The following is a 13,990-nucleotide window of genomic DNA, read 5'->3' as shown; positions in this document are numbered from 1 at the left end:
TGCCTCGAGACCTATCCATTCTCGTGGGAAGAAAAGGCGGCAGTGGCCAAGGCTAACACCTTCCAAAAGCTGGGCAAATTTCGATTTGCCCAGAGCCTCAGCCCCACGAAGGCAGGGTGTTCCCCACTGTATTTCTCCACTGTACTTCCAGGGGCAAGACCGTGCCTGTGCACATAAATGATCTTTCTTCAAGGTTTAGAGGGAGGTGGTGGTCCTACGTCCCTGGGTGGACGCGTGGCTGTTTCTGGGTCATTTTCTGCCTGGATTTCTTCAGAAGCAGCAACATGCTGGGGTTTTTTCCATGACCCTTCCATGGGCGTCCCCATGGGCTGAGGAGAATGAACAGCCCACACATGTGTGCTCCAGGCTCAGCTGCACCTGGCATGGATCCTGGGCACCCCGTGTCCCCCAACCCTGGCCTTCCCTGTGTGGTTCCTGGTGCCTCCACACTTCACACTCAGCCCATGCCGCCACCTCCAGGAAGTCTGCCCTGATTCCAGGCCAACCTGAGCTCCTACCTTGAAACCCGTATCACACTGGGTGGGGACCTTGTCTGTAGTCACAGCTGTGCCCCCAGCATCAGCATTTGCTGATGAGAAGCCTGCCAAGGTTGTTTGGGTGGCGGGGAGGGCAGCCCATGGGCACGTTTAGTAACACAGGTCACAGGCAAAGATACAGGCCTTTAATGTCTGGTTGTCTGGGGTCCCACAAGGCACAAACGCCCCAACCAGAACCAAATAAATAACAACTCCATTGTTGCAGGAAGTCGAGGTCTGGAGAGGGGGCGGCATCTGAGCTCTCCAAGGGCTGGTGGGTGAGTGAGGTCTGCAGCCTGTGAGGGGCCTCCTGGGTGTGTCCCGGCCTCAGCAGTGGGTCCAGTCCCCGGAACCGCTCACTCACTCTCCGAGTCGGAGTAGTCAGCCACGAGGGAGGAGCCGAGGCTGCAGGGGTGTGGCGTGTCCGGAGCGTCAGCGGTCTCCTGGGAGGAGCCTGGTGGGAACAGGGACTTTTCCTGACAGTTCCCCTTCTGCCCACGAGGCCCACTGGTCTTGGGGGTCCAGGCTGTCTCCTCAGGGCAGTCTGCGGGCCTCTCCTGGGCAGACCTTTCTGGCACCTGTGGCTCCCCAGACTTTGGGGTCTCAGCCGCAAGGTGGGGGCTCTCAGGGACTTCTCGGGATGGCCGACGCACGATGCCCAGGTCCCCCACTGTGACAGGGGAACTGGCGGGGGTGGCTCTGCGGCTCTGGACTAGCTTCTTCAGGACGCTGCTGGCCTTGCTGCCACTGCTGGTGCTGGGTCCTGGGGTGGAGGGGAACCAGGAGCGGCTGATGATCTCCGTCCGCTTCAGCTTTTGCTTGTCTTCGTATGCTGCAGGGGAGAGAACATTTGAGGGTGGAGTGGGGAAGGAGGTCCGAGCTGCCCTCTGCTAGGTCTGCCATAGTCCACTCATGGCGGGAGACCCCCCAACTCTCCCCTGCCCCCGTACTCCTCACGTACAGTCCAGGGTGTGGAACCTGAGCAGGGCGGCCAGTCTGCGGTCATCCTCTGTCTCCGGAACCAGCGGGATGGCCAGGCTGGCCTTAGCCTGCAACGCCTGATCTCTCTCCTCCTCTTCCTGGATGGCTTTTTTCTTTTCCTGTGTGTGGAGGGAACAGCACCGGGGATGGGGGTGGGGGTGTATGTTAAAAGCCTGCGTCCTTCATGCCCCGTGACCCGGGGGGCATCACTCTAGCTCTTGGAATCTCAGATTCCTCCTCTTTTAGCTCCTTAAGTGTGCAGGAAGGGCCTCACACAGTGCCTGGGAAACAGAAGTCACTCAACAAGTGGGAGACACGATTGTCATCAATACAGGTACCATTCAGCCCTTCCTGTTTTTGCTCGCAAATGTTTATGGGACACCCACCTCATGCCATGCCTTGTTCCAGACACTGGGACACAGCAGTGGGCAGACAAGAACCCCTGCCCTTGCGGAGCTGACATTCTGGTGAGTAAGAGAGACAAAGTGGTAAAGAGAGAAAGAGCGAAGGGAAGAGGGTAGGGTGTGACTGGCTGGGGTTCAATTTTAAATGTGTGTGGAGGGGCAGGAGGGTCAGGGAAGGTCTCCCTGAGAAAGTCATGTTTGAGAAAAGACATTTGAGGGAGGGAGCCACATGGGTATCTGGAGAAAAAGTGTTCCAAGGTGGTGGAACAGCTTGTGCAAAGGCCCTGAGGCAGAAATGTGCTTGGAGAGGCTGAGGAATAGCGAGGAAGCCCGTGTGGCTGGAGCAGAATGAATGAAGGGAAGATGGAGGGAGGGGTGGGGGTGGTGGCAGGGAGAAGCAGGTTTTGCAGGGCCTGGCTGGCCATGGGGAGGATTTCTGCTTCTATTTTAGGTGAGGTGGGAGACATGGAGGGTTCTGAGCAGAGGGGGGGATGTGATCTGACACAGGTGCGCAAAGGCATCCTCTGGCGGCTGTGTGTGAGGGAAATAGATGGTGGGGGACTGGGTGGAAACTAAGGGACCACGAGGGAGGTGCCCATGCTGGTCCAGGCAGGAGATGACGTGGTAGGTGACAAAAGTGGTCAGATACTAGATATTATTTAAAGGTAGAGCCTGAGAGAATTTACTAACAGAAAGAATATGGGGGTGGGGGGTCGTGATTATAAAAAGAGGAGTCCAAGCTGACTCCAGGCTCTGGGGCCCACGCCTGGAAGAACGGAGCTTTCTCTGTTACTGAGAAAGGGAGAATGCAGGTGGGGCGGGTTAGGGACCAATCAAGGCTCACTGGGATATTACGTTTGAGGGGGCCTTAGACCCCCCCAAATGGAGATGCCCAGTAGGCAGAAACACACAGCTCTGGTCAGAGGCCCGGATGGAAGGTTACACTTTCACTAAGAAATAATTAGTAAGAAAACTTGTAATTTTATTCCTAATAGTAATGACCACAGAATCATCAGAAAAAGGACGGGAGCAGTAGGATGGGGAGACCAGAGCTTGTGCCCCACAGGGTGGCCTGGACACTTCTGCTTGGGCTCTGTGTGAGGTGCCCGGGGATACCAGCCGCCCCACAGAGCGAGGGAAGAAGGAGAAGGTTCTTACGTCCTGCAGAACTTTCCAGTGCCTCTCTGGACGCCCTCAAGGGTGAAAAACCCCTTTATATTATACTCCTCTGAACCTGGACCCTAACTCATTCTGATAAAGCTCCATGAAGTATTTTTGCTGAACTTTAGTGGCTATTGTGGTCACTGACAGCAACAGCCCTGGTGTCCTCCTCACCAGGACAGTGCCCCTGGCAGCGTGAGTTGACAGGTGTTTGTACCTGCATCTTCAGGAACTCAACACACAGGTTCAGGTGTTTCACCCGACATTTACATATTGAAGTCTGCATTGTTTTATTTTATTATAGATGACTTCTCCTTTTTTCTGTTCTGTTTACAGCACTCCAGGGATGGTTCTGCAAATTATGTGGGGGCGGGTTGATGATGTAGGGATTTCATTTCAGCATGGTTAAGTGGGCCCACGAACTGTGCTAGGAGCCGACCACCCAGGTCACTGCTCTGCTGGGCACAGTGCTCTAGGTCTGGCCTGGCTGTCCCACAGGCCCCCTGGGCCTCATATATGCCCCAGCTTGAGGCTTTCTTTCCCTTTAAGACTCTGCTGAGAAGGAGGCTGTCTCCCCAGGGGAAGGGATGACGTGCTCAATAATAGCCACCTGGCTAGGCACCTGTCACAGGCATGGTGAGGTAGGGGCATGCTGTGGTCTGAATGTTTGCATACCCAACAAATTCATACGTTGAGACTTAATCCCCAATGGGATAGTATTGAGTTGGGGTCTTTGGGGAAGTGATTACATCACAAGGACTCTGCCCTCATGAATGGGATTAGCGCCCTTATAAAAGGGCACTAATGCTCAGTTGGTCAGAGCACAGTGTTGTTATAACATCAAGGTCAAGGGTTCAGATCCCCACACCTGTCAAAAAAAAAATAAATAAATAAATAAAAAGAAGCCCAAGGGAGCTTGTTTGGGAGCTTATTTGTCACTCTGCCATGTGAGCTAGAAGGCACCATCTATGAGGAAGAGGCCCTCACCAGATAGTGAGTCTGTGGGCACCTTGATTTTGGACTGCCCAGCCTCCAGACCTGTAAGCAATAAATTTCTATTTTTATAAATTACCCAGTCTATGGTGTTTTTGCTATAGCAGTCCAAATGGACTAAGATGGGGTATGAATTCCATGCTGCAGATGGAAAAACAGAGGCTTAAAGGGTAAACTGACCTGCTCACAGCTAGGACATGGTGGGGCGAGGACTGGACCTACTTCAGGTCTGCCTGGATGCCAGCAACCTGAGACTCCTGCCTGCCTGTAGTCCTGACTCTGGGTCGGAGCCCTGCTCACCCGGAACTGTCTCCGCAGCATGCTGTTGAGGGCGAAGTCGTCCTTCCAGGCATTCTGGGCCTCTTGGATGTGGCTCAGGGTAGGCAGTGCCTTCTTGAGTGTGCTCCGGTCAGCCTCGCCGTGCTCCAGGCGGAACATGGCATCTGTCTCCAGCTTCTGCTTCTTCTCATGCTCTGCAACGATGAGAGCTCAGCTGGGCCTTTGGAGCCCCGGTGTGGGGTTGGGGCTGGCCTGGGACATGCTGGGCGGTGCTCACCTGTGGTCAGCACCTGCTCGTTCTCCACCATGTCCCAGCGCTCCTCCTTGCGCTGGGCGCCACTCACGATCACATAGTCACAGTTGGCGGGGTCTGTCTGCATCTCGATGTAGTTGACGCAGAGGTGGCATTTCATCCGGAACCTGGGTTGAGGGGTGGCAGACGGGACTCCAGGATTCTATGCCCGCGTCCCAGGATACCCGTGAATCCCGCCTGCCTCCTTCCATCTGCCATCCTTTAAGAATTCACTGAGAACCTACCACGCCCTGAGCTCTCTGTCTGGGAGTAGAGCTGTGGGAAAGACAGACACTACAGAGAGGCTGAAGTTGGCTCATTCGTTCATTCATTCACCTGTTCATTTGTTCATTCATTCATTCTTGGTTCATCTTTCATTTGTTCACCCATTCGTTTGTTCATTCATTCATTCCTTTGTTCATTCGTTCTTTGTTCACTCACCTGTTCATTTGTTCATTCCTTCACTCATGCATGTTTGTTCATTCATTTATTCTTCATTCATTCATTCAATAAACCCACCAAGATAGGTGCTCTGTGGCAGGCTCTGTGCCAGCTGCTGGGGACACTGCTGAGCAGTGGAGGGAGCCAACTTGCTCTTGGAGGGGCTGATGTTTCAGCAGGGGGCATATCAATGGAAAGGACAAGCAACGCTAGCATCGAGTGCTGCTTTAGAAAAGGCTTCTCTGAGTAGAAACCCAAGGTGAGGGAGGGAGCTTTGTTGCTATCTAGAGAAGAGTATTACTGGTAGAGGGCACGGAGGTGGGCGCATCCCTGGGGTGTGTGAGGGACAGCATGGAGTCTGTGTGGTTGGAGCAGAGTAAGTGAAGGGAGAGTGGGAGGTGAGGACAGGAAAGGGATGGGCACAGCATGCAGGGCCCTGTGAGCAGGGGGAGGACTTGGGTGGGAGCTATGGAGGGTTCTGGGCAGAGCGACATGCCCTGACTGACAGCCCAGGATGGTTTCCAGGACAGTCCTGCAGGGAATGGCCAACAGAAGAGGGTACGAGCTTCTCTCCCACTCAGACTCTTTGTAGCCTGTGGCCACCCCACCTGACTCCGAGATGCCACCAGGCTGCCCTTACCTGTAGATTGGGGTTGTGTAGTAATTGCCAACCTTCTTCTTCTCTGCGTTGTAACGAACACCTGGGAGGGGAGGAAAAGAGTGGAGACTCGGGCTGGGGCCACCTCCAGCATCTTTTCTCTGGGTGGAGAGGCAGATGGGGGTGATATTTCACTGCCTGGAAGCAGGGGCATCTTGAGAGGATGCAGAAATTCAAGGAAAGAGCTGTGTTGACAGGTATTCAAGCCACAGAGGAGAGTGGGCTGAAGCTGGAGGGCCTGGGTTCAAATCCCGACTACACCACCTATCTGTTGTGTGACCTTAGGCCAGCTGCCTTGCCCCTTTGTGCCTTAGTTCCCTGTCTATTCAGCAGGGATGATTATACAGCCTCATGCACAGGGCAGTGGAGAGGACTGCAGGAGCTAATACACAGGAATTGCTGTTAACAGGGCCTGGTGAGTGTTTAAGAAGGGGTGGCTTTTGTTATTTTTTTAGAGAATGTTCAGATTTTTTTTCTGGTTAGATAATATTTATTCTTGACTCTAATCTTGCTTATTGAGTGAGAAAAGCTTAAACTAGAAAAACAGAGCTTGGGCTGGTGGATGGTGTGATCTGGCTTGGTTTTCCTTTCCTAAGTGGCTGCTTTAGTTCACGGCCCTCAGGGTGACCTGTGTGTGGTGTCAGGGGCAGTCCCAACTTTGTCTGTCCCCTGAGCGCCTAGTGGCTTATGGGGCAGATGCCCAACTGGCTCTGATCAGAGGGACATGTTAGAGGCTCACTCATCCTTCCTGGCAGTGAGGTGGCCTGTCCCTTCCATCCCACACTTCTGCAGCTCCTGAGAGAGGGGCTGGACCCTCCTGCCAAGAGCTGACAGCCCGTTTACAGAGTGAGCTGCTTCCCTGGGCTGAGAGCTGCGTAAAGGGCTGGCCAAAGCTGTGCTTGTACTCACGGCCGTCCTGTGAGGAAGGCATTCAAGGTTCTCTGGATTGCAGAGGAAGAAATGGAAGCCAGGAGGGTCACCTGCCCGTCTGCTCATTTGTGCACCTGTGGCACAGTCTGGGGCTCAAATGATAACAGAAACAGTAAGAACAGTGGTAGTTTGTATTTACCAGGTACCGTGCTAAGCTCATTATATACCACACAGGTGGGCACTTGTACCATCTGAATTTTACAGATGGGTAAACTGAGGCATAGGGAGGCTCAGTTGCTTGCTGAGGGTCACCTGATTAGAAGGTGGCAGAGATGGAATTTGAACTCAGAGCCCGGCTTCCTATTGCTCTGCAAAGATGCTTCCATAGCCTGCCAGTCACTCGGGCACCTGATCGGGGGCCCCTGGGAGAGATGGCATCTCGCAGCACCCAGCAGCTGAGGGGCTCAACATTTGCAGGACTGCATGAGTGGGGTAGGGTGGGGAGTGGAGGGGCTGGCAGAGCTCACCCATGCCGATGTGGTTCTTACAGCCGTCGCACCAGATGTTGTACGGCATCTCGAATCTACAAAGACAGACAACGGCTTATTTGCACTTGGGCTCTCCCTGGCTCTCCACACCACGGCTCTGGCTGATGCAGTTGTGCAATGAGGTGTGGGGCAACAGATGCCATGTCCTGACGTAAACTGCTGCAGTCACATTGCAAAGGGCACGGACAGGGGGAGAAGAATCGCAGCCACTCCTGCAACCAAGCGGCTCTGCCCTGTCATGCTCACCAGCCGAATGACAGAGTCCAGGTGAGAGGCTCCTTTGGGTCCTGCTGTGTCTTTCATACCTCGCCACATTGGCTAAACAAACTTGAGGGCAGAGGAGGAAGCAGGCCACAGGGAGCTGTCACTGGGCAGCAGTGTCTGATTAGAGTTAAGTAAAGTTGTGTTGTTGCTGTACTTCTTTTTCATGGTTCTTATGATATGTGATTTTGTTTTTCCGTGGACACTAGTGATATTGCTTTCCTTTTAAAATAAAACCATTAAGTCATAAATAATGAGTCGAGTTAAAGACGTTGTACCGATGAGATGAGGGCTCAGCAGACAAGTGGACAGAGGAGGTGTGGGCAGGGCCAAGGTGGGCGAGTTTGGTTGGCTCTGGAGTATGGAGACGTGGTGGGAGTTTTGTGGTGTCCTTCAGCCCTGTAGCCTCTGAGGCCCCTGCTAGAACTCACCATCTTGATTCCTTTTCTACAGACATTCCCACCTCTTGTCATTGGATCTTCTGCTCAGACCCAAGGTAGACCCTGGAGATGGAAGACAGAGTCCACCAGGGAGGAGAGTTGGACAGAGGAGGAACAGTAAGGGGCTCGCCCTTCTGGGGTGACACAAGCTGGCTTCTGTTTCCTGCCACGGACGACCCGATCTGGAATGCTGGCCAGACACAAGAGAACCTGGTGGGAAGGGCCATTTTCTGTCCTGGCTTGACTGCACCAATGACTTTGATCCTTCATCCTCTGCATATCCATGACCCTTGCACTATGACTCTGTGGCACTTTCCATCAAGAGGTGGAGTCAGTTGCCCCACCCTGGAATCACGAACTACTCTGGGCAATTGATGAGACAGAAGAGACAGTGTGCCAGTTCTGGGTCTCTTCTGGAGCCCTGACGGGGTGCTGTGTGAGCAAGTCCAGGCTGGCCTGCTGGAGGATGAGCCACAACATGGAGCAGAGCCCAGCAGTCTAGGTCAAGGCCCAGCTAGAACGGCCAGTCCCCAGCCAGCCAACCCTGAAGCCATGAGAGAGCCCAGCCCACATCAGCCCAACCCAGCCCTTCCAAAGCCCAGTAGAGGCATCCAGCTGAGCTGCAAACATGTGAACAAAAATCAATGCTGACTGTTTTGTTACGCAGCAGGAGCTAACTGATACAGAGCCTTTCTGCTTTATTATTTATTTTTTGTTACAACCCCACAGCATTGGGCTGATCAGGGGAAGCTGAATTCTCCTTGAGATTGATGCAGGGTGACATGCAGGTGGGGTCCTCAGGTGATGCTGGGGCCTTACCGGATGATGAGGATGCCTTGCGACAGCTTCCGAGCCCGCTCGCGGAGGGGGTGGCTGTTGTGGTATCGGTTGAGAGAGCCATGCTGTGGGGAAAGGACAAGGGAGCAGATTAGTGCAGCTGAGCTGGAGACATCATGCTTTCATCATCCCCACTGTGTTGGTTACTTGCCTCACAGTTGGGGAGATTCTTCATTTTGATGTCCTGCAGGGTGTGTTCACAGCGGTACAGGGGCACTAAGGTCTTAGTGAGGCATGTGGGCTTGGAATCAGGACTACATGAGTTTAAATGGTCCCTCTCCCATTTGTGAGCTGATTGATACACTTGTGTGACCCTGGGCAAGTAACCTCACTTTTGCCTTCCTGAGCCTCAGTTTCCCTTATTTGTCAACTGAGGATAATGACAGTCCTTCCTTCCAGGTTTCATGGGAAAGATTAGGTGAGACCACAGTACTGGCAAGCATTCACTGGGTCCTTAGGTGTATCACTGTATTTTAATCCCCCAATGATTCTGTGAGGTCAGTCAGGTCATTTTATTTACCCCTTCTGACACTGGGGAAACTATGGCAGAGGAAGGCTGATTCCTGTGCTCAGGACCATGCAGCTTGGACACTGGGGCCCTTACTGAGTACCTACTCTGTGGGGACACAGTCATGAACAAGACAGACGAACATCCCAGCCCTTGTGGAGCAGATGCTCTAGTGGGGGAGACAGAGAATACACAAATAAACGAATGATAAGTCAGGGAGTTATAAGGTTTAGGAAGATAAATAAAGCACTAGGTGATATGACAGAGAATGAGACAGTGGTCAGGGTGGATCTCTGTGAGGACCAGTGTGAAGCAGTGTGGTTGGAAAGGAAGAATGGGTTCCAGGCAGAGGGGACAATGATGAGGCCAGGACCTGGAGCTGGGAGAGCATGGGGATCTGACCCACAGCCTGTGTGCTCCATATCCTCCTGAGCTCTGCTACAAACACACGAAACCCAATGCTGGGCAGAATTAAAGGTCTCTGAGTGAGGACAGCCCTGAGACTCATGTGGCAAGTGGAAGGCCCTTAGAGCCCAGGGGCTGCCCATCCCTTCTGCAGTCACGGCTCTGACTCCAAGAGGGGACAATGTGCCATGTGGCCCCTGCCACATGGGGTCTCTTTGCAATTGTGGGCATGGAGGAGGAGTTGCCCTTACCTTTTCAGGGTTGAAGTCTGGCGGGTAGTACTTGTTCACGCCTTTCCTCTCGCCCTGGAAAGCAGAACACACACATGACTCAGAGAGAGCCCTCCAGGAAAGCCATTCGTGCAGCCTGCGGGGGAAGCACCTGGACCAGGAAGACTGGAGGACCTCCTAGAAGGTGATACTGGGTTCAGTGTCTGATCAGGGAGTGGCCCCCTGGGTGAGAAACCCGTTGTTGCTTTGGAAAATTCCATGAGATTCAGACTCCTATAGAAGTGGCTTTCATGCTTTTACTTGGACTGTGACTGACCATAAAAAACATTTAACAGTGCTACTGTGCAAACACACGTACTGCAGCTGAAGCGGGTCTCATAAAAGAACACTAATGCTAGCTTTGAGTCTCTCTTTTTACATGCTGGCAGCTACCCACTGAACTGACTTAAAGACCCAGCAAAGCAGTGGTTCTCAGATTTGGCTGTGTGTTACGACCACCTGACAGGTTTCTAAAATATGGATGCCTGGCCCCCCTCTCCCCTCCAGACTCTCCTGACACAGCACCTGCTCTGAAGCGTGGCACCTGGACACAGGGCTTTTAAAAATCTCCCTGGAAAACAGGTGCTCAAATAAATCCTAGTACATGCATGTTCTCGTAGCACTATTCACAACAGCCAAAAGATGGAAACAACCTAAATGTCCATCGATGGATGAGCGGATAAACAAAATGTGTCCATCCACACAATGGAATATTATTCAGCCTTAAAAAGGAACGAAGCTCTGATGTATGCTACAACGTGGATGAATGTTAAAAACATTATGCAAAAACAAAACAAAACATTATGCAGAGTGAAAGAAGCCAGACGTGCAAGGCCACATAGTCTGTGATTCTATTTATATGAAGTATCTGGAATAGGCAAATACGTAGAGACAGAAAGTAGACTGGTGATTGCCAGGGGCTGGGGGCTGGGAAGTGACTTCTGATGGGGAAGGGGTTTCCTTTTGTGGAGGATGAAAATATTCTGGAACTAGACAGAAGTGGTGGTTGTACAACATCGTGAATGTACTAAATGCTGCAGAATTATACACTTTAAAATGACTGATGTTACGTGAATTTCACCTCATTAAAAAAAAAAAAAAATATATATATATATCAAAAAAGAAAGAAAAGGAAAAAAAAACCTCCCTGGGTGATTTTAGTGCATTGCAAAGTTTCAGAACCACTCAAAGATCATGACCCAGAGTTTGAAGTTACCATCTTAGAGCTCAGTGAGGGGAGGAAAGGGGCTACTCTGGGGTCCAACAAAGACCAGGAGAGAAAACCAGGGAGCACAAGGCTGTCTACTCACCATCTTGGAAGCTGCCTACCAGTCCTCGTCCTCAAGGCAGCCAATCTGAAAGTGGCCTCGTTGACCCGCTGCCCAGTCCTGCCCTCCTGTGGAGCCTGGCACAGGGGCCACAGGCTTCCCTGCAAAGATGTTGTGGACTATGTGGTGCTGCTGGCTCAGACGAGACTCCTAGGTGTAGAAGGCATCCAAGCATCTATGTGTGTCTGTTTAGAAAAAGAGTGTCCTGTCTACTCTATGGCCAACATGTATTTCATATCTCACACTTTTCATCTTTCCATGGCCCTGACCTGATCCAGCCCCTATCATCACTCTGCCTGGACCAGTGCAGTCTTGCCCTATCTCCTGGTTCTGCCCTTGACCTCCCCACCCCTATTTGCTCACCTCACAGAAGCCAGAGGGGTATCTTAAATATGAACTGACATGTCACTGTCCTGCCTAAATCCCTTTGGTGATTCCTATCGCTTTTACTGATTGATTGATGGATTGATTGGTGGCTGGCTGGTATGGGGGGATCCAAACCCTTGACCTTGGTGTTATAACACCACACTCTAACCAAACGAGCTAACCCCCCCTATTTGCTTTTAGAATCAAGTCAAGACCCTCCCTATGGCCTGTGGGACACCTGCCTGCCTCTCCAAGCCCACTTCTTACCCCTCTCCCTCTCACTCGCTCTGTTCCAGCCATGCTGACTTCCTGGCTGTTTTCAAATGCCAAGTGCAGCTGGCCTGCACCAGCTGTTCGTCTGCCTTGAATGCTCTTCCACCAGCTGCCTGTTCTTTGTCACAGGTCTCAGCTCAAATATCACCTTCATCAGAGTCCGACCACCTGATCTAAAGTCAGTTCTTCCCCGGAGTTCCGATCTCACCACCGTGTGTCTGTTTATTTGTCTGCAGTCTATCTCCCCAGCCAGGTCAAACTGCGCTGCATCCTCAGCACCTAGGACAGTGCCTGGCCTCCGATAAATGCTAACTGGGTGAATGAGTGAGATAACTGATAGAGGTTCCATAAAAATCAGTACAGGTGACACAGGCACCAAATGCAGGAGCTACTTAAACTTGGGGCAAGGAGACTCCCCTCCCCCATGTTTGGAGGAGAGACTTTTAGGTAAAATAGAAGGAACTTCTAGTTTACAATAATTTACTATTACTATTTACTATCATTTCCAGATGATGATGAGGACATGGGGGTCATGAGAAACTTGTGAAACACCAGAAGCTGATGACAGAGCTGGGGTAGTGGTGCAAAAGCCGTGGATGTAAACTGTGCAGCACCACCCTGAATTGCTCTTCATCTTGGACCCTCCATCTGTAAAGTAAAGGGATCTCATCCCTTGGCTTGGTGTTGTCAGCACCACGCTCAGCCAGTGAGCCAACTGGCCATCCTTATATAGGATCCGAATCCATGGCCTTGGTGTTATCAGCACCGCACTCTCCCGAGTGAGCCACGGGCTGGCCCTGGATCGGATTTTTCTAAGGACCTTTCCAACTTAAAAATATTTTTGCCAACAAACCAGCCACGTGCCTACCCTGGCTTTGGGGGTCACAACTTCCTGGGCTGAAATCCCAGCTCCACTCTTCACCAGCTGCATGAGTTTGGTCAGTACCTGAGCTTTCCTGGGCTTGTATTTCCTCATTTGTAAAGAGTGAATGGTGACGACAAGACTGACTTTCTGGGGTTACTATGAATGAAGTAACACTGGAAACGCTTGCATAAAGTATAAACTCAGTTTACAGGAGCTTGGGGAGGAGGTTTCTTAAGATGGCTTTATCATCCCAGTGAATAGTACAGACATGTCTGGTCCTTGGTGTCAAGAGTAATTATTAACCCCATTTGTCCTGGGCTTACAGCATGGGCTCGAATCTCGACTCCGCTGCTTCCTAGCTTCTTGACTTTGGGCAAATTGCTTATTTTCTCTGATTCTCAGTTTCCTCACCTGTAAAAGGGGATTTTATAAAAGTATCAACCTGATAAGGTTGCTGTCAGGACTCGGTGAGTTCAAGTATTCAGAACAGCGCCGGACGCTGAGTTAAACGTCCGCAGTTGGGTCATTTCTCTTGCCCACCGTTTTGCAAACATCGTTCTACACCATCTTCACCACAACCCAGCGAGGTAGGGGCTTGCTGGCCCCATTTTCCAGATGAAAACACCCAGGGGCCCTTCAGGCATCGTATGTATCGGAGATAGGTCGGGGGTTGCAGCCGAGGTCTGGGCACTTGGGTCCGGGGTTCGCGGCTGGGACGTGGGCCGGCTCCGGGCATTCGGCCAGTGTCCCCAGAGCTCCACGTCCCCCTGCGCGCCTGTCCACGTCAGCTAGCTCCGAGGCCAGGGTGAGGCGCTGGCCTGACCCCCGGCCCCGCCGGGCCTGGCCGCCCCTCCGCCCACCCGCACCTACCTGCCCTCCTCCCGACGTCACGCCGCGACTGTGTCCGGAAGTGCACGCTGGCAGCGCCAGGAAGAGCCGGGCCTCTCAGCGTGACGGGGACGTCAGCGCGAGGCGGGGCGAGGCAGCAGCGCCGCGCTCATTGGCTGAGTGCCGCATCAGCCGCCAGAGTGGATCAGTCCGGGACTGCCCCGCCCATCCGCGCTTACGTCACGACACCCCACCCTCTTCCCCGCCCACCACGCAAGGTCCAATCCGAGGCCCGCTTCCCGACACCGCCCTCTCAGAAGCGCTGTGTAGCGCGCAGAAGCCGTAGAGCGAGCCGAGCTGCAGCCGGTGGGCCGGATCAAACCAGCCCCGTGATTTTGAATGGCTGCTGAACTAAGAATTGTTTTTCTAGTTTTAAGTGGTCGGGGG

The 13,990-nt window shown here is 52.6% G+C and overlaps 1 protein-coding gene across 3 annotated transcripts; it reads right to left on the bottom strand.

Moving 5' to 3' along the window:
- Positions 1 to 660: 660 nt before the first annotated feature.
- YJU2B (YJU2 splicing factor homolog B) lies at positions 661 to 13,658 on the bottom strand. 3 transcript variants are annotated; one of them, XM_063111337.1, is made up of 11 exons: positions 13,586 to 13,658; positions 11,194 to 11,396; positions 9,866 to 9,919; positions 8,684 to 8,766; positions 7,143 to 7,198; positions 5,728 to 5,788; positions 4,632 to 4,774; positions 4,376 to 4,548; positions 1,904 to 1,981; positions 1,498 to 1,636; positions 661 to 1,368 (listed from the first exon to the last, which is right to left on the bottom strand). In XM_063111337.1, the coding sequence occupies exons 2-11, from the start codon at positions 11,194 to 11,196 to the stop codon at positions 893 to 895; spliced, it is 1,266 nt and encodes a 421-aa protein (XP_062967407.1). In that variant the 5' UTR covers positions 11,197 to 11,396; positions 13,586 to 13,658; the 3' UTR covers positions 661 to 892. The 3 variants fall into 3 exon arrangements, with proteins under 3 accessions (XP_062967407.1, XP_062967408.1, XP_062967409.1); XM_063111338.1 differs by having other exon boundaries at positions 11,194 to 11,312; positions 13,586 to 13,621; XM_063111339.1 differs by lacking the exon at positions 1,904 to 1,981.
- Positions 13,659 to 13,990: the final 332 nt, after the last annotated feature.

The sequence above is a fragment of the Cynocephalus volans genome, chromosome 10, assembly GCF_027409185.1.
Source record: "Cynocephalus volans isolate mCynVol1 chromosome 10, mCynVol1.pri, whole genome shotgun sequence".
Classification (NCBI taxonomy): Eukaryota; Metazoa; Chordata; class Mammalia; order Dermoptera; family Cynocephalidae; genus Cynocephalus; species Cynocephalus volans.
The sequence above is the reverse complement of the archived record's forward strand: the minus strand, read 5'-3'. Positions and strand labels throughout refer to the sequence as shown.